General features: G+C 33.6%; 1 protein-coding gene and 1 long non-coding RNA gene across 2 annotated transcripts; one reads left to right on the forward strand and one right to left on the reverse strand.

Moving 5' to 3' along the window:
* The first annotated feature begins 890 nt into the window (after nucleotides 1-890).
* On the forward strand, nucleotides 891-13,862 carry LOC128206914 (uncharacterized). Its single transcript, XM_052909653.1, is given in 15 exon segments — nucleotides 891-1,294; nucleotides 2,642-2,774; nucleotides 4,361-4,586; nucleotides 5,503-5,718; nucleotides 5,837-5,911; nucleotides 6,283-6,362; nucleotides 6,685-6,772; nucleotides 7,046-7,126; nucleotides 7,401-7,535; nucleotides 7,837-7,918; nucleotides 8,172-8,245; nucleotides 8,556-8,663; nucleotides 8,934-9,037; nucleotides 10,686-12,105; nucleotides 12,107-13,862. Coding segments are annotated over 15 exon segments (3,954 nt in total). The 5' UTR covers nucleotides 891-1,191; the 3' UTR covers nucleotides 13,136-13,862.
* A 5,064-nt stretch (nucleotides 13,863-18,926) lies between these two features.
* On the reverse strand, nucleotides 18,927-24,001 carry LOC128206258 (uncharacterized). Its single transcript, XR_008256421.1, has 4 exons — nucleotides 23,961-24,001; nucleotides 23,199-23,357; nucleotides 21,409-21,492; nucleotides 18,927-19,325 (listed from the first exon to the last, which is right to left on the reverse strand). It is a non-coding gene; the product is annotated as an uncharacterized LOC128206258 (long non-coding RNA).
* Nucleotides 24,002-25,335: the final 1,334 nt, after the last annotated feature.

A 25,335-nucleotide genomic window follows, 5' to 3' on the forward strand; every position in this document is an offset into this window, starting at 1 on the left:
AACTGATTCTATAAGGTTTCGAAGCATGAAAGGTATTTTAAACACAGACACTCTAAATGGATGCTCACACTCAGATATTTTTACGACTGATATGAGTCTTTTGTAACTTCGATTACTTCAGTGTCGTACAAGAAACTTGAACTGATTTTGAAAACGTGCAATGTCAAAAAGATAACAAATCGTATAAAGGCTACATTAATATATTCAACTCGATGTTTGTCAAGCTAAAAGACATTCATAATAACTAGCGTATTGTTGAAAAATATCAGAAATACATATAGGTGGTAACAATAAAAAATGTCAATTCAAATTGACCATTATCTGATAGGATATAGTTGTACACCGCGTAAAAGGTACACTTCGAAAGTAAAGACGACATCATCGAAATAATCCTTAGTAGATAAAAATGATTATTATATTTCTTCGAAAAAGATTGACAAGACATAAACTCAGTATTAATTGTTAACTTGATTCCGTCATCTTATGAATACTATTTGAACCTGGCGTCATATACAAACCTATTTCATAAAGCGTTTAAAACGATAATAATCGTATAATATACTTTCTACTAAAGTGAACATACACGTGCCTTTTAATACGGGCTTGAAGACAAACGCGAAGGGTTTGTCTGTACAAGCCCTCTTACGGTTTGTACGTGTATGCAAGGGACTACTTCTTTTTTGCCGGAGTGATAGGCATTAAAAAATTTGGGCACCACTGAACCGTGAAAATGAGAACCAGAAAAGCTCGTCATACATCAGAGGCCGTTTGGTTCGCGTTGGTAATGCTAAAAATAGCACTATAATAAAGAAATCACATGATCGGTCATATGATTTAGATAAGGTCAAGGTAATCAGAAACGGATGCGGTGCATTCTCTCGAATGTTCCAGAGGAAAACCCCAAATTTTTCTCAACATTGCAAAAAGACTGTTTTCAAAGCGCTCTGCTTGTTCTTGTCATAACGTTTCGATTGCCGATTGATCTTTATAAATATTTAATTCTTCGTTACGCATTAAAAGTTTTGTAACGCGCTCCTTTTTTGAAGCCTGTCAACTTCAGTACTAAAAGTCTTGTATTTTCGCGATCGAATCTAGATTTTTGAATTTCTCCGCGTGCTTTATGTTGATTTTAAAATCAAATTATATCCGTACACTTTGCAAAATTGCTGTTTAGTTTATTTTAAGCTTATCATGGAAGGTGTTTTGGTGGCTGGTGACTCCAATGTCTACAGACTCCGAGATTCGAGCAACACTCGGTCTGGCAACGTGAATATTTCATTCCTGGCCGTCTCAGGTAAGTTTCATTATACAATATTTGAATTGGATAAAAACCTTAATTTTTACGACATAAATTTGTTTTGATTCATGAGTACTATATCTTTCAGATCTTATACTGATTATGTCAATCATAGTAACTGTAAAAAGAAGGTTTTTGAGTACAAAACTGCAGCCGTTCCAGATGTATGTATGTTTGTATCCTTGTGGTCAAGGATAACCTGTGAAAGTGCAAGCACTTATTTCCAATTGGGTCCATTGTTTTTGCTGAAGGGACAGCACGCGGAAGAGACAGTGGCGGGATACAAGGAAATCTGTGTGCGATACCCTAGCTTTTTGGAAAGGACCCTTTGGTTCTTTTACGTGCCTGGTGTAAAGCACCGATACACCGGCTACAACTTTCCTGGGTTTAACCAGTACTGAGTACACCACTTATAATGTCTTTAATTGCCGAGTGCCAGGCAAGGGAACTACTTATACCAACTTTTAACGTCTTGTATGACGCGGCCAGGAATCAAACCCACAACCTCCCGCTCCATAGGCGGACATCTAGGCCACAGAGTGTTACACACAATAGTACTATCTAAGTCGTTAACATTGGTGAACTTGTTGCCTGACTGTACCAGGTCGTTCAAGTGGGTTTCCCCCGGGTACTCATGGTTTCCCTAACAACACAAGACCACACTTAAAGGTAATGTTGTGCCAAGGAGAGATATAATGCACCAGTCAATTGTAACCATGCCCCCCCCCCCCCCCTCAGTCCATCGAATAGCAGGAACTTTGACCTGTCCAGTCAATTCCAAGTAAATTTGCTACCATGTGGGAACAAACTGCTGGTAAAATTTCTGCCAAATGGAAGGCCCATTCCCCAGTTTTCAGCGCGAAAAAAACAAAACCACAGAATTCACTTGGCACTGAGGGGCTTAAAGGCTAAATAAAGGAAGAGACGATTCCAGCCATCATAGCAAGCCAATAGACTGTGACACCTGTATGAAATGGTGGTGCAATCAAATAAAACTGCATTTGTTAAAGGAACCATATCTTTAAGAATAGATTAAATATGTAAGCGTGAGATCAGTGACGTTCACAAGTTGCCACACTTGAGGCATAAAGCAATTTTTTTTTTAACTTAATTATATAACGGCAAGTTACAATGGTTTCGGGCAATTAAATTCTAAAAGCAAATTGCCCAACTGGGCAAGTTTCACAAAACTACTATTACAAAGAATGTAACTGCTATGCATAAAAAAGCTGCCAATGCTTTTTAATATCACTAGAAATGCTCACAGTACTTTATGAATGATGTTAAGAACAAATTGCTATCTATGCTAAAATTAATATCTATGTATTTTTCACTTGTTTGAAGGTGCTCGTTACGTAAAAGACAGGAAGAACTTCCGCTGCCGAGTTCGGGAAGAGGTGGAACATCAGCATTTCAGGAGTATATACCTTCACCTTGGTTCCAATGATGTATTTTGTACAATCGAGGATTTCTACAGGTGCATAGTTTAGATGATTTAAAAGGATTTTATAAAATATTCATTATTGAATATGTGAATTGCTGTAATAAGTTTTGAAACTCTTATTTTTAAATTTAGTACTTTCTAATTTGACACATGTAAACGCGTTTCTGCAACACCATATATTATCTTTAAACATATGTTACTATATATAGTAACAGTTTGCGTTGTCCAATTGGTAATACCTGCGCACTAGGGCCATACTCATCAAACGTGATTATAGCCCCGGAAATGTTATCAATGACATGATCGATAATAGTCATGCAATTATTCACTACTTGATGGAGTTGACATGGTTGAATGCATGCATGGTACGGTAGTTGAGTCAATTGGCTCCTTCTGCCTTTCAAATAGGAACGATTCACTGAGGCACTAGCCTTGCAGGTAATCCAGCAGACATCGGGAAAACTGTCTGTCCGACGTTCCTGACTGGTAAATTTTGACTCGGTCCGACTAAATTTGTGATGGGGTCAGTCCGTCTGATCGACAGTATTCACGGCGAGGTGTAAATAAAAAAAATAATGAAGATTTAATCTTTATCAATTATAAAACACGGATTTAAAGTAAGAATAATTTATTTTGTTTAACAGAAAATCGTTTTTTTTAATGAAATTATCAAATAACCATTTGTTTTCGAATCCGATGTCGTTTTCCGATAGTGTAAAAGTCGGAATGCATACCGCATTAAATCAAACACCATGCAGCATTTGCCTCCCTTTGCAATACATTACAAAATAATGTTTACTACTGTGTATATATCGCGCGATGTTTTGAAACGCTAAAATGATAAACTTTTGTCATAAACATTGGAATGCTTTAAATGATAGTTCCAAATGTTTCAAACAATAATCTTATCCATAATCCTTTGGAACATGCTATTTGATAACGAAAACCTGTACTGGTATGGTCCAAAGAATACAAATTGCCAAAAAATCGCCCAGTCGGAATTTTCATTACGATTAAGTGCGAGTGTCTGTCAAAATATGGCAACCTGAAATATTAGTTATTTGTGATAAAGATTTACTGGTTAATATCTTAATACATTTTTATTTCTTGTAATTGTAAAATTAGCAACAAAGGCTTTGATAAAGCAAGTTATCAAACAAAAATTGTAGGACCAGCAAATTTTCTATCGGACCGACAAAATATCAGAGGCTGTGGGTTCGAATGACCGAGACTTTTTCTGAACTTTTCGTGATGTCTGATCCAGGAAAAAAAATCTATTTTAACAAATGCATGATAAGTAACACATTCCCCAGAAGACTTCTGACCATCTTTCTTTGAAAAAGATCATTTTGTCTTCAACTCTCTATTTATTGTGTGCTGACATTGAATTTTGTTTACATCATTGTCATCAACATCACTACTTTCAAGTGATAATGAACAGAAAGAGCAATTATACATATTTTTCAAACTCAACACAGCCAGTACTTTCTTTTTTTATTTTGAAGCTAAGAATAAAACAGATAAAAGCATTTGTATTAAACCTAAGTTTTGACACTTCATCAAGAATCGTAATAAAATACTGATTTTTTTCCAATGAAACAGACCATTTTTGGATTCAGGAATGCTTCAGAGGTTGTAGATGTTCTCAGAGAGACAGCTCCTGGAGCAGAGATTGTTCTGTGCTCAATCTTGCCGAGGGCGCCAGACTTTAGCGGACGCGGTTTCTTGTCCTTGAAGATGTTGAGAGCATGCCAACATTGGGTGATGCGCGCCAACCAAGCACTGCAAGATGTTGCATTACATATACCCTATGTGAGGTTTTTTCAGTATGACTGCTCAACAGAGGTAAGATACTCCAATCCCCAACGCCAATAACAAAAAATAATTTATTACTTTAAATAATTTAAAATTTATAGCTATCTGAATGGACCTTTTATTATGTGTTTATGTAGATCTTGCCGTGGAATGTCAAATCAGATGCCAGTCAGTTATCAGTTTTTCAGGTCAAAGTTAAAATGTCTGCTTATATAGATCTGTTTTATGATGGTCTGATAAATGGCCAAAATGAACATATTTTGAATGTGTATTTGATCAGATAGTAATGACTAGATTTTTTTTGTCAATTCCAAAATACTGTTATAGTTTATTATATCTGAGACCTTTTTCCGAGTTTCTTAAATCCAGAACAGGCTAACTCTGACCTAGTTTGGTTTAAACTTTATTAATTTTACAACCACTGTGAAAAAAGTTAATTGTAAAGTTTCTCTTATTGGCACAATTTTGCGCAAAAGTGAGTTTTTGTATTGTGGGGTTACAAGAGAAAAGCCACTTGTCTGGCATGGTAACCAAAAATCCCAAACTCACTTGTGCCCAGGCCAGGAATTCAACCCAGGTAGCCTTGCTAAGGAGTGAGTGTGCTAACCACTGCACTTACCAGACAATCACCCAGTTTAGAAATGTGTGATGTGTAAATGCATTTGAAATTATAGCTAGTACATGTATTCTAATCCATTCAGATATTATTTTGCTTTAATTTATTATATATATATATATATATATCTATGTATTTCATTAATTAAATAATTCTTTTATAAAGTAGCATGAGACAGGTTTCAATATTAATCGTGGCCTACTAATATGTTAATCATATGAAGTATACCGCCTTAAAGGCATGTTGAGTAAATATTTACAACTGGGATAAAAGCTCTTTTCTGCCGATGCATCTCCTTTTTTACATGTTTATACATTGTTAATAATCTAGGTTCTGGCCAAGGATGGACTGCATCTTAACAGATATGGAGCAAGACGGTGCCTGCAAGATCTTCATGCTGACTCCCATTGGTTGTATGATGAAGTAGATGAAGAAGAGTGGCCAGAACTACAAGAGATAGAGCCGTCAGCAGCTGAGGAGGAGGATGCAACCGTACCACCAGTAAAAACTATGGAACAGCGGTCGTATGCCACTGTAGTGCAGCAGGTTAATAAAACTGATATTTTATATTTGTTGTACGCATTTGACATATTACCTCTGTGATGTAGATTTAAGTTGGTTTCATGTTGTGGCTCAGGTACAATACAATATGATTATGATTCAGATGATGGCACAGATTCATGAAGAAGATCTGAAGAACGTGCCTATTCGCATTAAACTTCCGGAAAAGAAGGAAAAGGTTCAATTTCTTGCGCTATGATTTTCACAATGTATCGGTATTTAATATATTATTTTTCGATGAACATCAGACACATTTAAATGCATAAGCAGCTTTAAAAAAGCATTCATCGCTGATCAGATGATTTAATATATGCTCAGGGGTATTTGAAACTATACTAAGTTATTGATAATAAGAATCTTATGAGTACAATCATTGACTTCCATCTCTTTGAAGCTAGGCAGTTTTGGTTTTCAATGTTGCAGAACCATGAATTGGTATATGCCACAGTTTAAAGCTTTTAACAAAACTGCGTAAGAAATGTGTACTGTATGAACAAGTGTAATAGTAATTTCAATATTATATGGTATTTTTAATTAATTCTTTTCCAGGTTCAAAAGAGACGGGAAACCCCAGAGAGAAAAGGCCGAAAGAAGATGAAGGTGCAGGAAAGGAAGCGTGGGAAGACAAGGTTGTCATAATTTTTATTCTTTATTTCATGGCTACATGATATTGTCACACTTGTACACACAGACATATAATACATACTAAACCACTGGTTTCTTTTGCTTATTTCTGATTAACGTAATGTACAAAAAATGTGTAAAGTTAAATGGGTTCTTTTTATATATTCTTCTTTAGATTAAATTAGAAAATGATAACCTATGCTACAAATAGAAGATTGTCTTGTCTGTTGTTAATTCTGGGTTAAAATTTATTTTCATTCATGAAAAAAAAGAAAAGTAAATAACAGATTATATTATTATGTATTATTATGCATTTTTATATTGCAGTATTATTGACACCAGTGACCATGTTCATCTGCTTCTGTGGGATGTTGCAGTTTGCCTTCCAGCTAGGAACATACATGGCTTACCCTTGGTATATAATATGACGACCTTGGTACATTAACATTGCAAACAAAAATGCATGAGTGTTGTTTAATTCAAGACAATTGTTATGTATGATGAAAGGAGTACACTGTAGATGTTATAATTACTTCATTGTATCATTCATATTTTGTTAGTTAAGATATTACAATACTTTAATTGAAGGCTTTGGTCAAGCATGAATGAAGAAAATGTCTATAGAGATATTTTCACATGTATATAAAAAGATGGTTTAAGTAGTATTTCAATTAATTTTACATTTCAGAAACTGAAAGCTGTGACAGCAGGAAAGAAAATCATGAGAAAAAACCCACCATTGCCTAAGCCAAAAAGATGTGCGAACAAGGTATTAAAAATTCAAATCAATTATTTAACTGTATTAAAAATAAATTTAACTTTTATTATTTCAAATGATTTATGACAAATAATTTATTTGTCATAAATCATTTCACGGTGAAATTGCTTACATGTGATTGTCAATATTCTCATAATATCTCATTTAAGGTGTGTTACTACACAATAGGGTAATCATGGTAACGCATAGTTGTTTCAACTTTTATAACTGTTTTGAATAGTTATGCCCAATGGTTACTTTTTTACTTTAACTTCAACATTTTTAGCATCAACATTGGTTGAACTGTCCTGACTGCAAGGTTAGATGTTCTAGGGACGATTTTCTCCTAGATCATATACACAAACGTCATGTTCATGGAAGGACCATTTCAAAGTATATTCAGATGGATGTTAAATCAAAGGTAAATGAGATTAGGAAATGAAACATCTTTTTGATCAAAAGTCACAAATAGTCTGATCTCGTTGATTATTGAGAGAGTGACTGGTATTTTTTTGTAGAGACATGTTTAAAATAAATGATATAAAAGAAATAATAAAGGAGTTTTGAGGTAGCAGAATTTGGTGATGTAGTAAAAAATAATATAATTCTATATAATTGTAAAAGATATGTAAAACATATTAAGATCAAATATCTGTAGACAGTTCTTACTCTTGAAGAATATTATTTATTACTTGTTTAAATTATACTCTTTGTTGACTCAGGATTCTCCAAGGAAACAGGCACCAGAGGCAATCTTTGAGGATAAGGAAGACCGTCAAGTAAATCTCAATCCCCCCAAGAAAGGTAAGAAAAATATAACAGAAGGGTACGTATTTACAAAGAAATCAGTGCATTTAAATGTTCGACATGATTGTTGTGACTAAGTTTGCTTTGTATGACATTGGAAGTATTCAGAAGATAACTCTTTATTTTATTATTTTTTAGTTTACAGTATTAAGCATTTGTAGGCAATGTATTCATTTCAGATTTATGGTATTACAAGCTTATTTTTAAAATGTTTAAACTGTTAATGTTAAAAGCATGAAAATCTTTACAGACTTTCAACAGAACGTGGATACTACAAGAAGGAGGTTATTGTTGGCCAATGATGTTGAGCAGAACCCTGGACCGGTAAATAGTATTCACTTTCATTATACTTATTAAAGGGCAACAGTAATAATTATCATTATAATCATAAACTTAGTCAATATTCAATTCAAACAAAGTCTTGAGAACATTTGTCTTAAAAATGTAATCATAAAAACGATTAATTTATTTAATATGTTAAGAAGTGGTTTAAGGTTTTTAGAATAATATATTCACTAAAAATATGTGTGAAATATGATGATTTACTATGTTTATTGAAGATCATTTTGTTATTGTTACAATTTTACATGTTTTATCAAGTTACATTCTATTTACTTGCATTCCTATTTATTAGACTACTAGAGTAGCAGAAACCTTCATCAGCATTGAGGATTGGTTGTCAACACTACCAGAGGGTCAGCTCCATGACACAACAGATTTACTCTCATGCCCCATTAATTTGGTAAAACACTTGAACTGAGATATGGATTACAAAATTATGCATTATATGTATATAAGAATTATTTTCTTACCCCTTTTGATTTTTTCATGATACATATAAATAACATGTGTCAATTGATTGTTTTTTTCTATAACATTCTTTATTTTCTGAAGAAGAAAAACCTTTGTCAATGACTCTTAATCATGCATTGTGTGGAAAATGCAATATTTGAACAATAATTTAGAAGAATGAAAGAAATCTTGTATGGGTATAGAATTTTATCAATTTCAGAGAGTGGAGTTGAATATCCCTTTCTTCAATGGTGAGTCCTGTGACCTTCCAGCCTCTGGACCATATACTGTAGCTGACCATTTACAAAACATGGAAAAAGTAAGGTCAGGACAACTTGATTATAAAATGCTTAATAGAAATACACTTATAAATAAGTTACTTTGTGTTGAAGACAGGTCCATGTGCAAGAATAAAGGGGGTAATGATCAAGGACCTTCTACCTCCTCTGCCCACTCTGATTCTGTTTTGGAAAATGATAAACAACTGAGATACGACTTTATTGAAACAGAAAGACCAGAATTAATATCAGACTTTTATAGTGGTACTTTATTAAGGTCAAGTTTGAAAAGAAAGCTTGATTCAGAACCAAGTCGATATAAGTGTGAATGGTTCAAAACTTTAATTGATAATCTTGATAGATGCTCCCCTGCAATTATCTTTAGAAAGAAAATTTTAGAGATAATGGTTCAAAATGAAATGCTTACATCAAAGAGGCAGAGTATTTTAAAGCCTGAAACAGTAGCAGCCAATTTAGCATCATATGACAAATGCACTCAGGGAACATTTGCTTGTACTGTTTTCAAATGCAGTATTGATGATGTTGTTGTTCATTATGTTCGCTACATTGAATCTGGGGTTTTTGATGGCTTTTTGGAACAAAGGTTTCTTTTTGAACTCCAACAGCAGTATGGACTGACTGAGCAAAGTACAATCCTTCATAGTGTATTGACGTCTGAGGATATTAAGAAAAGGCATTTGATCAATAATAAACGTGATAACATCAGAGACCGCCCTGGTACAATATTTCAAAGGAATGTCAAAAGTATATTACCTTGTATTGCAGACTTATCAAACTTACCGTCTACCGAAGAAATGTGTCTTTTTGGACATACTGTTTGTCTTATTCCATTCAAAAATAATGTTTCATTAGTAAATGAAGATAAGACATTTCTTAGCAATTCTCTTTCTGTAAGAAATATAGAAAAATTAATAGTAGACTTTCGTCTCAATAGGTCTCTTCCAGTTTCTTTTCCAGATTCACGATGCATGATGCAACTGCCAACACAGGTGTTGAGTACTCTTGAAAAGCAATCAGTATTTCTAAATTGCATGGCAGGTGACATAAGGGCACTAAATGATTTAAAGTATTTTACAGTTAAATGTAGGTTTGATTCAAATTTGTTAAAAACAACTTGTCATGCAACCTCTGTGAGAAATAAAACTCTTTCACTTTATCTTGAAGGAAATACTGATGCATTGTTCTCATTTTATAAGGAAGTTTTTTTCCCCAGAGTCTGTTGTAATGAATTCAGGAGAAACTACTACTATATCTGAACATGAACCAGCTCCAAAAAGAACCAGAAAAGGATTTAGATTAGTGACAGTGACAGCAAATGCTCTTGAACACACACTTGAAGCTACATCTGAGCATAATTCAATCTCAGAGATGGGTGTCTCGGTTTATGAAAATTATTGTCTTAATATTAAGTCTGAACAAGGAAAATTTGTCATAGCACAAAATGAGGATGACACTCTCATTTGTTGTTTAAACAACTATAGTGAAACTGATGGTTCTTTTAAGGTGAATGATTTTGTTTACACAGTTAAATATCAGCAAGAATCAGGCTCCTACTATTACTGTTCCTGCAGCATATACAAAACTCTATTGAATGTCCCTGATTGTAATTCATTGGAAAATGACCGTGTAGTTTTAGATATCCAGGGTAATTGTGTTACATGCATACATTGTAGGTTTGTGAAAGAGATGGTTGTTCCGTATCTCCCAGATGCAGGCAAGGCAATGGGAAATGACGGGCCAAACATTTTTGTTCAACAAGGATTACAGTATGTAGGTAATTCGCTAGTTGAAATGTACAAAGGTAAGAATTTGCGTAAGTATTATGTGTTAGCTGGTGAAGACAGCTTGCCAGTTATGGTAAGGTTAACTTTTAATAAAAGTAAGGGAACCTACATAGTGACTTGTGACAGTGGCCAGTGCAAGGCAGGAAAGGGTCATAAGAAATATGTCGGCAACTTGCTCACATCAAAGGTTTGTAAACATCTGTCTGTTCTAAAATCACAATCAGAGCACTGGCTTGATCTTCTTGAGGATGGAGTTGATGCTGGTGATGGAGATAGTTCAGACTGTGACATGGTTACAATAACTCCAGTGGCAAATTTTACTGATGATGGTGATGAAGTTGAAAGGTTAGAAACGTTTGAAGTTGAAAGTAGTACTGGGCCAAGTGATAGTGGTGGTGGTGGTAGTAGTAGTAGTTTACACTATTTTGAAGAAGAAACCGGGCTTTGGAATTTTCCTGCAAAGAGCAATCATCTTCCCTGTGAGCAAGGAAGCAGTAAGTTGATGCTTAATACCTGCAATCGTGACACCTGGTCAACTCCTGATCGTGAGAGAGATGCAAACGGATGTGTGTATGGGGTAGAGCTATCTCCATCTGTTCCTGAAGGTAATTGTGATTGCGGTGCTGGGTGGCTAGATGAGAACAATCAGGGTAAGACTTTGAAGGAGCGTCCAGTACCTTTGACTGTTTATACAGGTACAGCTCCGGTCAAATGTATGGTTTATAGTAGGTTATGTTGTAGTTTGGTAAATCCATGTAAGTTAACATGGCAAGAGGGTAAGGATGAATGCCTTCATGTGCTTTCTTCAGAAACAGCAGCTGGTGATGAAATTGGATGGGAGTATGTTTCAATGGTTATGAGTAATACCGGATGCACATTTTCGGGATTTTGCCAGGTAAAGGATGCCATCTACAAATTTCGTCACCCAAATGCAAAGTTTATGGACGCTAGTGTTTTTATTAGGTGGTGGTTTAGTTGGGCAAGCAATATGAAGATTGACTTTCGTCAGCCTTGTGAGGTATGTGGTTTTGAGCCAAAAAGACTGTGTTGTGATGGCACTAGGGTTGGTGTTGGATTCAGACATGCCACATTTGAAGAAATTAGTATTCCAGATTCTTCAATTCCAGTTCAACGCACATTACATAGACGCATGGACAGATGTTTCCTACAAAATGTAAGAGATATTAATAAAGCTGATTTGATTTCTATTCGAACCAATTTAGATTACCTTTCTAGGAAACAATTAGGAGAAATAATTGGCAATGATGATGATTCTGAAAAAGTTGCTGCAGTGTTGCTAGTCCTGCCAGACTGCGGTAAAACCATCCTTTGAACGTTTCAATTCAAATATGTCTGATTTAGAAAAGACAGCTTATGCCTTTGTTCTTAAGATGTTGGCAACAACAGCTTCAGTCACAAGTCTTTTGCCAGCAAGATATTGTCAGGACTTTGATCAGGTAATTAATGATTGTAATTATAGTGAATCTGCACTAAACATTAGGTTTAATTCTGGCATGACTGAAATGAGAAAGTATGCACCTGAACTCCATGATTTGATTGGTGAGTCTATGTTAAGCAATGGTAATCTTATTCCAGATGATATTAAACTTTTCCTTCAATATCTTAGCAATAGGTCAGTAGATGTTAGTTGCAATGATTCAGAAGAAGCCATTCCACAACCAGGTACATATAATCCAGAGAAATATGGCCGTGCATACTACTTCAATCAGTCTGGTTTGAAGGTAAGGGACATAAGGAAATTTACAATTGATGAAGAAAATGTCAACAAAAAGAATGCTGACCATGATGATGCTGCTCATGACTTTGAGCGATGCAACAAGTTTTTCACCAAGGTAAATGTCTCAGCTCCAGGAACAAGTACTTTGTTTTTATGGTTTTGTGCAGACCATGGTCACTGCTATGGCTTCCATATGACAAGGGCAGAAGGAAGAAAAGACCCAGCAGCTTCACTGTATTCACACCTGGTAAAACCTCCTTCTGATGTATTTTATGACTTTGCATGTAATCTTCAGGAGTATTGTTTAAATCGGGAGAGTGGTTACTTCAGAAATGTAAGATTTTTTCATGACATCTTTCATGGCTATGCCCACAAGTGTTCTGTTGCTTTCCGTTCATCAAGGCTTCAGGGCTTTGAAAGCATTAATTCTGAAATTTGTGAGCAATTCAATAGCTTTATTCAGTGTATAAAAAAGTCAGCCCGCCAGATGAATCAATCTCATTTTTGCTTCTATTTACAGTATTTTTTACATGAGTGGAATAAGAGGAAGCGACAGGTTTACCTGAAAAAGTTGCAAGTTGCCTTAGCTGGTCTTAAGTAATGTGAATATTTGATATATATTTTTGAACATCTGCTTTGTGTTTTCCTCAATCCTCTTCAGAGAGCAGCACATTATTACCATGACAGCAGGGAGGATCAACCAAACCAGTGTCGACTTACTGCTTTAGTTCATCTTTCTCTCTGGACATCATCTTATAAAGAATCTTAGTGATAATAATTATCAAAGAACAAGAAACAAATGTTAAAAAGTGTTTAAAAAAATATTAGCATTGACTTTACATCTAGTCTCTAAATTCAAAGTGTTGTCACTACAACTTAATAGACAGATCATTGAAAGCTGAGATTGCTCTATATTTCATTTCCGAATACATCTATTTGTCTATCAAAGAACCTTTTCGACATAATACCAATTGTATCTTAGATTATCATTGTTAACATTATTAGCTCATCTACTGCATATTACATATTGAATGTACATGTACTAGCAAATGTTAAGATTATAGATTGTATCTTTGGCCAACAAACTTTGTATGAAATAGAGTGTAATAATATTGTTATTGTTTGACTAAAATTTTGAAAGACCATTTTTTCTTTAACAGTACATAGACAATGTGCTGATTGTTCAGAACTTCGTTAAATTTAAATCATTTCAGCTCTGCACGTTTATAGGATACACTTTTGATTAATTTTGATCTTAATAACTAAAAAGTTATTGTTTTCATACAGTTCCAACACAAGTCCTTTTACAGTGTTCTAAAGCTGCAAACTCACAGATTGACAGTTTTTATGTTATTTTTTGTCTTTGAATTCGCAAATTTTTGAGTGAGTCTCTTGAAACCAGTAGTATAAGATTTTGCAGTTTTTCAAATTTACATTTGAAAATGTATGTTTTATTGCTAAAAGCGTTTTATAATGCGTTTTTCAATCAATTCTGATATGTTATATTGTGAGTTAGCTGATTCATAGACATAGAAAAACAGTCAAAAATGTCATTCTGTGAGAGAGCAGCTTTAAAGGTGAGGTACAAAAAATGTTCTAAATGTCAATGATCTATTTGTTTTGATTAAGTAGAAGAGCGTTTTACTTGCTTTAACATGTAGACATAGTCATAACATAATTATAATCAGTAGTGTTTTATTCAGATACAATGTTAAAAAAGATATATGTCCTGTCAAACCACATGTGAGTGTAAAGGGACTTGTGTGTGGCACTGTATTAATTACTTTATAAAGGAGGAAAGGGTTGGCTGTAAGGGGATGGAGGAGGCCAAAAATGAAAACAAGTTCATTATCAAAATATAACAAAATATCATTGTACTTGTATGATTTGCAACTTTTTGGAAAATGTCAATTACTATGAAAGTTGTTTGTGAATTATAAATGTTGGATATATTGACAGTATTCTCGATGTCACTATATTTCTTTTTGTGAGTATATTTTTACTATTTGAAAAATAAATACCAACTTTGAACTACGTATTTTCCTATTTACATCCTTTAATAAGAAAATATACCAGAAACATATATATTGTGCATAGCGTGTGTTGTCGTCGTCAACTTTTCACAATATGAAAAATAATCACATAGTCTTGGCGAAGGTCTATGCGCCGGTTCACCAAAAATTGTAGACAAACAATATTAAATGATGAGCTCTGGAAGTGTGTTTGTATGAAAGAACGCATCCAGTCCAACCTCGTTGGCTTTAACTCCCAGGAAACGGCGAAAATACATCGAGATAAGCGGGAATGCTTACATTTAGTATTAATAAATCGGTCCTTTACATCCAGTTCGAGCCAACGAGGAGTTCGAGTCAACGGGGTTCAGCTGAATAAATTATGGTATATATTAATGGGCAACGTAAATATAAAAGGAAGATATACATTCTAATCTACTAAAACTGTTTAATAAAACGAACCGCAATAAGACATCTTTAAAGATGCACTCTTACTCTCAAATAAGATTAACCATAATTCATAATATTGTTTTAATATTCCAAAAAGGATGAAGAAATGTCGAAAACAATGTGTTTATTAAGGATACCGAGTTTAATTTGAAAGCAATAAGCATAAAGACACGGTATTTCTACCTTATAAGACTAAAGTAGACCACAGTAAATCTTTAAGTATTCACCAATCATTTAATATTTTATGCGCTTTCTGCTTTTAAATACACATTTACAATCTTGTTATAAGTAATAAATATTTTTTATTGATTTTGAATAACAGTGTCAATTTAAAAAATATGGCGAGGAAGACGGAACATATGAAAAGTGCCGTTTCGCGAATGTATTTCCATACGCTCAGATGAACGAACACTGGTACGGCAATAAAACAGACATGATTTGTACTGAAATGTTATTGCTACAAGAAAATACTTAAAGAAGCCATTTGATTAAATTATTTAGAGTTTTGACTATCGGTCGAAGTCGGGGCAGGTTGTGCGGCATGTGCAAAGTCGCTAACGTTTGCGGTTGTATTCTACCCAGCTCCAGAACGGGGAAATCAAATTACATTACATATTTTTGAAATTTGGTAGGGCGGTTGGTCTCGGTGACCTTCACCTTAAATCGTCGTTAAACCGCAATGTCGTTTAGTTCCTTATATAAAGTATGCATGGGACAACTTAATTTAACGGACTCTGCGACATTAGAAAATAAGCAGTCAATGGAGTGCGAATACGCTATGAACATGTTTAAAGGTCATTTTTTTCTGATCTTGCCCCGATCCGTGACCCTGACCAATTTTGAAAAGTTTTGAGCTCGGGTTTTTTTTCTTTTGCACCACCATCCAAGCGCATGCACTTGTCATAAGCCTTGAGTTCGGCTTAATTTGAAATTTATTCACTATTAAATTATTTATCATCCAAATAAGGCGATATTGGTCTCAAAAGTTGCGGACGGACAGACACTCGTGATTTAAGGTGGACTACGTGTCAGTCGCTTCCATAGAAAGTGACTGTCGTGTTTTTGTATGATGGGATTTGCTCGGATCAGCAGATCTCGAAAGTCCCATTCTATCAATTTTACCTTGATCGGCCACCTTAACAGATAAAAAATCCAAATATGTTGCAAGTGGTTGGGTTTTTACAAGACCTTTAGAATGATGTATTGAACAATCTTGATTTATTCCCGGATCATGCTGAGTTAGTCCATCAACGCGTTCGAATCCAGGTCATGATTGACAGAAAAAGCCAGACTTGCATGGTAATATTTTTTTCTAGTAATTAATTAATTAAGAATTATGCAGAAGTATAACATGCTTGCAGAGGACACTTAGACATGTCGAGCAATGGCTCTCCTCTGTTTCTGGGTTCGAACCTGCTCGAAAAGAATCGCTCGATATATCGCAGTCAGTTCTGCAATGCTAACTTGAAAGAGCAAGAGCTCGGTAGATTTCACATAAAATAGCCTTTTTTATGTTTCAATTAATATTTTTCTTCATAATAATAATAATAGTTAATCCATGTGTCTTTAAATATGAGTAATTGTGTCAGCTTTGGAAAGTATGAAAAAATGTATTTTTGCATACTGCTCTTGTAATTTCAGGGTACCGCATTTTTAACTCCTATATATCACGATCCGGACTTTAGGTCATGAAATGAAATCTATGTTTGGCTAAACTGCTGAAAATCTTATCCATCATTTACGTATTTCATTTACAATAATTCATGGAAGAACTTTTATTTTTATTTTGTTTGTGTTGATCGAGGATTGTTTATCATTAAATATGAATATAGAATATCCTCATAAAATGTGTAGCAGTCAACAGTTTTAGCATAAAGTTCGGAGTCTTATTTTTTTTCAACCTTATTGTCTCTTCATTAAAATACATCTTAATAAATGATTTTATCTGCAAAAACAAATATGTCCATCAAGTTAGAAGCTAATATTTCGCATATTAAATTGTATCCAGTTTATTAAAAAAATACGGTGAAATATGTCTAAAATAGGTATTTTGGGAAATTGAATAACAAATTCACATACATTTTGGAATTCAAAAATTCCGGAAAAAAAAACCACGAGAGTAAAATCCGCCATAGAGTAAACAAATGTTCTTGATAAAACGGAATGTCCCTGCTGACTTGTCAGTTTTAATTGTTTTTATTCGTTTCTTTTGTCCATACGAGCAATAGTTGAGAAGGGCAACTGTGACAAAGTAACATTTTAATAATTAAGAATGGGCGAAGTAAAATACTACTTCATATCATCTAAGAATACTACCTCTGGTTAACAAATTGTCAACGCATTGTGTATTGGATGAGTGGCAGAAGGCGGGCCTTTAAACACCTGTAAAGGGTGAAATTACTAATTAATGCTATCTGCAATTTCATTGGCTGCAAATGTTGGCTGTATTCTAAGCAAATATGGTGTATGGCAACTAATGAAATAGATTCAAAATTTATTCACAAAACACACAGCCCATGGCCATTATATTTTAGTGATAACATAATTATGAAATAAGATACAAATGTATGATTCGGAAGAGAACATTCAAACTCAAAATAATAAACATAACTGTTTTACAAATAAATTTTGTTCCATCGTTTCATGAACTCAACTAAAGCATTACAATTTATTCTGATTCATCTTCCTCCATAACATAATGTCTGCAAACGACAATCATTCAATGATAAACATTCAAGAAACAGAATGCTAAGTACCTTACCATACAAATTAAATCCATTAGTATGACTTATTTTCGAAAACATCAAATTGAATGACCACATATATATTTGATATTTTATTTATATCATAACTACGATTATTCTAATGACTAAATACATACAATGTCGCTATATTACATGCACATATCAAATACTATTCATTTAGGATGTCACATCAAGTAATAAAGCTAGTTGTATATAAAAAGAATATAATTATCAATGACATTATTTGAAGAATGTGATTTTTTTACAATCTAGTATAAAAATCTGTATGAAAACATGGTGGCACTATGGTATAAATTTAACTACTCAAATATTGCTTAATATCATATTTTATTATTGTATAACTTATATACTGTCTAATACATTATCAATACAACATTTCATGGGTTCATATGTAAAATGTTGTACCCATTAAACAACTTTTAAAATGATGCCAATGTAAATATGAAAAGTTCATGATACAACAAATAAAAAATTCTGGAAATAGTCAGATAAAAACAAGACAAAAACAAAGATGATATTGGAGTTTTATACTTAGTAATTATTGTTTAATTTCTTACGGGAATTATGTCCATTGCTATCTTAATGAACTTGATCAACATAATTGGTTAATTTCGTCAAAAAAATGTTTTGTAATAATTTGTTTTGAATGCAAAAATAAGAATTGTATTTGTATCTGTATCCATATTACAAGTTTATGATTTCTTCACAGTTGAACAGCATATGAGGGGATATAAGTAGTAGCCTTATTTGATCCATAGCAAAATTTGACTAGAAAAAAACCCTATTTAAATATACATTTAATTCAAGACAATACTAACTTGTTGACCAGCACAGATTTCTTATTCCAAACAGTTGTACTTAAGAAAGCTGTTACATATGAAAATTATACATGAAAGCATCTTAACCAGTGACAGTTTACTCCCATACTTTTGTATCTTCCCAATGAAAAATCAATGACCATATCACTTCAAAATAAACTGTACCATCTTACAGGCTTCTTGTATCAAACTTCTTAAAATTTCAATCAATGATTTAAAAACATAAAGAATGTATAGCAAAATCGAATTAATACAAGCCTAAGGAATCATCAAGGTCTCCAAAAAAAGTCTCTGATGCATCTAAGGCCATGGACCAGGTCAGGTTTTATGTAACTTGTACACTGATATGAGTCAATAGCTAATTTTCAAAGAGCTAGCATGACCATCTCATGGCAGTCTGCAGGTTGATGACCATCTCATACAAGGCTGCAGGTGGATGAGCATCTTATGGCAGAGTACAGGTGGCTGACCATCTGATAAGAATACAGGTGGATGCCCATCTCATGGCAGACTGCAGGTGGATGTCCATCTCATGGCAGACTGCATGTGCATGACCATATCATGGCAGACTGCAGGTGGATGGCCATCTCATGGAAGACTGCAGGTGGATAGCCATCTCATGGCATACTGCAGGTGAATAACCATCTCGTGGCAGACTGCAGGTGGATGGTCATCTCATGGCAGACTGCAGGTGGACGACCATCTCATGGCAGACTGCAGGTGGATGACTGTCTCATCATGGCATACTGAAGGTGGATTACAATGCAATTATTCAAACAAATTGTCCAGTTAAATTGTGAATAACATTATGTAAGGTTATATCAAAGAGGATATTACATGACTGCTTATGCAATGCAGAGTTCATGAAAGAAGTTTCTTTAAATTAATAAAAGTGAGCATTTAATTTAATTTTTTTAAATTTAAGCTTAAAATCAATAAAATTTAACAAGTTAAACGTTTAGTTTGCATACTTTCAACAACAGTTATGTTTAAAAAACTAAAATGGTGTTAATGCATGATGGCATAACCGTTAATGATATAAATACAGGGTAATTGTTTGTTTCAGTGAGAGATGGCAATATATTTCACAGATAGACTGCCAAATCCTATATATCACAAGTGAACCAAGTAAATATGTTGCTTTTGGTGTTCACAATGCGAAATTTGCTGTAATCTTACACTTAAAAGAATAAAGAGTGACAATTCATTGTAGTTCTTCATAAACCTTGAAAGCCAATGTCACATCATTAAGCAGGTAAACATCATTGGTGAATCTGTACAAACCACCAAAAACCTTATACCAATAATAAAACAATTTAAATCAGGCTCACTGGTTCAATATTATATGTGACACTATCATCTACATAATCAGTGTGTGTATACCACATGATAAACTGTGTCATAAATGTTACACCGGAAGGCAATATTTTGCTTCAGATGAAGACTTTAAACAAAGACAAAGATAACTTTCATATTTATTCACCATTTAAATGAAACATAGCGCAGTCTACACCGTTTAAGGAGCACCTCCTTCTGTCTTTTACCAGAGTTCAATTGAGAGTTTAGTTAAAATACTTCCGACAAACTTTTTCACAATACGGCCGTCTGACGGAGCACTGTCAAAACATTATTTTGGAAACCTGTTTGTCGAAGTGTTAGATGAAACTAAACACCTTATCAAACTTCAGTAATAAAAGGAAGGCAGGGCTATTTAAGCGGCATAGACTGCCCTTGGTTTCATTTAAATTGGTGTAGTAAAAGAAAATTTATCTTTGCTTTAAGTCGTCATTTTAAACAAAATGTTGCCTTCGGACGTAGCATATATGACGTAATTTATCATGTGGTATACACACACTGATAAGTATTGCACTGTGATTAGATTGGCACTAAATCATCTAACGTTTAAAACTTTATGATGAAGATATAGTTTTCCTTCAACAATAGTATAGCCTGCAAAGTAGTTTGATCAGGACTCATATTAATTATTTTGTGTACAACAGACAATTATGTAATCAATACTTTCTTCACTGATATACTGCTCATGAATTTTAACACCCACTGATTGCTTACTTTTAGCTAATTTACTAATGGCAAAAAATTGACAAAAATGTTTTAGAATTGATTTCATATGACATTGTTATCAGCCTCTTGTTTCCAGTCCGTTTGTCCTTATTTAATGTGGCTTTATACACGAACATTGTTCCAACACTTATTCAGTACTCAGTTTTAATATCGCTGCCATTTCTTTGTTTTCAATTGAATAATTGTAATCTTTTTGATGTGGTTATTTTAGAACAACATCAATATCTACTAACTAATTTTGTGAAATCCTTTAGCTATTAATTGTACTCTGAAGCAGAAAAGCTAAAACCAAGGTAGGTTACGTTGCAAATTACTTATACAAATAAAATTTTAAAGCCAATTTTAAGTCACCATTCCAAACCATTAAATGGGTCCATTATAAAAAAATCGCAGACCGTATAGTGCTGACATGAATTTCCCATTTCAAGGTAAATTTTAGCTCACTGCACATGTTATAAACAAAAAGAGGTAAAGATTTGCTGAAATATCTTTAGATTAAATAATACAATTTCATTTTCTATTCCAGGTACCACAAAGAGTGGATGTTCAGAAGAGAACCATCACAATACTGCAAGCAAAGTTTAGAAGAACCAAAAGTGTGAACTACATCACAATCTGCATGAACTCTGACTGAGAAGTGTCACAAAATGGATAATTATTCCTCAAGACTACTTTCCAAATTACATTATCTCAATGAAACCACACTGCTAGACTAACTAAGCAAGTTTCAAGAATTGAAAAGAATACCTGTCCACTTATCCAAATGTAACAACAGACCAATACCCATCAAAAGTACTTCATCAACATCAATGGATCTTTAACGGATATCACCTGAAACATGAAATAAGAATAAAACAACAGTACTGCTTATGCTAGGCCAAAAGGGTAAAACCCAACTGAATTAAAACCAGAATCATATGATACTGCTTTGGTCATTGTTGTATATGTCCAAATACTTCAACAATATTTGCAGGCAAAAGTGAAGACATACTTCAGCAAGGGTTTAATATCAATACTACTTAAACAACAAATGAACAAAGAATTTTAAAGTTTAAAAGCTTTGAATGATTATGGCTTTGTTGAATTCAAGTTCAATTGTAAGCAGCATTATATTTAATAATTTTTTACCCAAGGCTGAGGTAAAAAACAACAGGGCTACGACAATATGTTAAATTTTGGAGTTAAAATCAATCATACTATAAGCATAAAAATCCCCCATGCTGCTCTAAAAAATAAAATAATTTCGAACAGGATTATTGCAAAGCTATTACTGAGAAATAAAATATTACTATAAAACCCCTGAAAATATGTTGAAGACATAAACATCTTTAGAAAAATAGCAGCTAATTTTTTAAGGTTACAGTCCTATACCTTAAGTCTTAAAACATTACTTTGAAGTTTAACAAACAGACATGTAATTGGTGGTTAGATCGAATATAATACATATATGTCACAGAGATAGCGCACTCGACTATTCCGCCGCTTTTCAGTGTAAGGATTAAAGTTTTGGCGAAACATGCATGGATCACTGTTAGATTAGATTTAAATGCAATACATGATGTGCTGAGATATTAACATAAATGTCTAATAATAAAGGGCCATTATTTGCAAAACACAGTTATCTAACTTGGTTATTTAAGTAGGTAAGGTGGTTGAATACCATTGTATAAAGTCTCAATGCAATACATCAAGTAGTTGCTGAGATATTATCCTTTGTGTGCTAGCATGCAAGACCTTAACCAGAATTTCTAAGTCGCATAATAAAGGGTAAAAAATTATATCATTTTAAAGAAAGAGTTATCTTACTTGATTAACTAAGAAGGTTAAATGGTTGGGAGCATGTGAGTAAAGTTTCAATGCAATACATTATATATTTGCTGAGATATTGACTGAAATGTGGTTACATGCAAAACCTTAACCAGAATTTCTATGTCGAATAATAAAGGGCAATTATTTGCATTAAATGCAAACTAGAGCTATCTAACTTGGTAAATTAAGTAGGCTGGATGGTTGAGTACCATTGTATGAAGACTCATTGCAATACCTCAAGTAGTTGCTAAGATATAACCTTTGTGTGCTAGCACGCAAAACCTTAACCAAGGTGTGACACCAACGCCTGACGCCAAGGTGAGTAGTATAGCTCTCCTTATTCTTCGAATAGTCGAGCTAAAAATAGATATGTTATACGATACATGTTGGTTGTGAATTACCCCAAAATATCTATATTGTACGATACATTTCTGAACAGCATATATCTCATTAGTGTTTTTTTTAAAATAAGAGCACACCTTTAAATGCTCCCATAACACTAATTATTGATAAACAATAAAATTCCCCCTGTTTTCAGAGCAAAAGTTGCCAGGAACCCTTCCAGAATTATGGCATATATGACGTTAGAAAATGATAATACCCTTACAATAAAATACCTTCACATGACCTGTCAAATGTTTCTTTTCCATCAGATATTTCATTGAAGGCAATATGATCAGGATCTGCTAGTTTCAGAGTGTAAGATGCATGCATATCCTTTGACAAACCTTTCTTTATCACTAGAATGTGTGTCTACAGTTGCTTCAGCTCAGACACTGACATCACTCTTATGCTGTTCATTCTATTGGGGTTTTGTTACCACTTAAGACTTCAATGCACTTGGCCTCGTGGAAACATGGGAAATGTTCATCAAGTGTGATGATGATCTAGGGAGATGAGAAGACAAAAACAAAACATTTTTAGCAGTAGCTTTATATGCATGAAACTTTAAAAAAATGGCAGCTAATTACATTGTTTATGAAAAATGCTCCAATTTGTATGCTTATGTAACAAGTTAACAACATTACAAAAATGATGTTTTTGAAATTGTGCATTGTAAACACGGACAATTGATTAATAATTTAGAGAAGGATAAAATTAAAAAAAAGCAAAGCATCCAAATGAAGCAGTGAAACCTTGACGTCACTTATGAATCTCTATGAGCCTCTGCAAGGGATATAATAAAGTTTGATAATAATAAGTGACTCTAATAAAAGTTAATAATTGTGTCAGTGATAAAGGGAGAAGTAATGTTGTAGATCTAACATTGATACTACTTGTACCAAAGGTTTGCTTTGTATTTCACAATACAGTAGTTTAGTTGCACTAGTGTTATTGGATGTACATGTACAGATATCAATAAGACACAATGAGCACTTATTTTTTTGAGAAACATGCGAGCTAAATAACTGTTTTTTCCCCATTCTGGAAGCTTTTTTAAATTCTCTAATTTCGATGATCAGAATTGTATAGTCATTGACATCACATACCGATTTCACTTGACACTTAGTACTCATTGTCTAGATGGCTGTCAGAGTGGAAAGCTTGTGATCAATCAGCTACAGCTTAACTGTATTCTCCTCTACATAGGTGGTGTGTAACTGAAATTATACAATAGGATATGGGTTTTTATGCACATAATCTGCAGCCTCAGATGGCCCTATTTTCTCAAATATTTTTAAGAGTAACAGACTTAGGCAGCTTATTTCATCAAGCCTAATTTATCACAGTCACTTGATGGGCATCGACTCCTTTTGGTGTCATATGACCTGTAAAAAATCTTTTTCAGATTGTCTGACATTGTTAAACTGCATTAATTTTTAGTTACTTTTACTACATGAAGGATTTATATGAATGGCTCCTTTGATAAATCTGAAGAATGAAATAAACACTTTTAGGTTAAATGTTACTAAAATACATATTTTACAGGTCATATATGAAACCAAAGCAGAAATTTCATTCTCATCAAGTGACTATGAAATGTCTTAGTTAATCTCAATTTTACTAAATAAAATGAAGTTTATAATTTCCTTTCTATGTCCAAAAAACTCTTGACATTATCACATAAAACATAACACAAATTATAGCAAAACTAAAATTGTGCGATTATGTTACTCCTGCTGTAAGGGAAATAGAGGTTTAGAAACATTTGGGTTGGGTGCTCTATCAGTAAATTGTAATAATATATTATGCTTTTCATTGGGAAACAACATATATTTTCACAAAGTATTTTACTGGTAAAATAATGAAAATTACATACATAAAACAAACCTTTAGATGACTGATTGAGGTATTAATAAATGAAAGCACTTTTACATACAAAGGTATTTCCTGATTAATATTCCTACAACCTTACAACAGCAAGAACAGATGAACTAAATCATGGATTTGCTTGTCTGTCATATTTCAAAATTAATTTGTTGAGGTTATGGATAAATGGTACACCCGTGTTTACAGCGGTAATATGTTATTCTGTTCAGTAACATATCCAATAAAGCAAATAACTGGTCTATCACCTAAATCTGGCCATTTAAAAATCAACATCTATGTAATGTTTACAACAATAAACTCACTTAATTTCCTGGAGCAACTATCACCTTCGGTTTACTCCTGCATGATAAATTTGCTTTTTATATCTATAAATTCTGAAACCTCACTTCTGTATACCTCTAGACTCATTTTTGGATGGTACTGCAAGTAAATAGTTTTAAACGATTTTGATAGCATTCACAAGAAAACAATGTGTAAATGCAATTGTCTTGATTCTACGGTATGTTAATCAGACCATACTACTATTTCTACTGTCTGTCCATTACGCAAATATTGCATACCGGTAGCAATTTTTCAAATATTGGACAGTTAGTA

This window comes from Mya arenaria, chromosome 10, assembly GCF_026914265.1.
Source record: "Mya arenaria isolate MELC-2E11 chromosome 10, ASM2691426v1".
NCBI lineage: Eukaryota > Metazoa > Mollusca > Bivalvia > Myida > Myidae > Mya > Mya arenaria.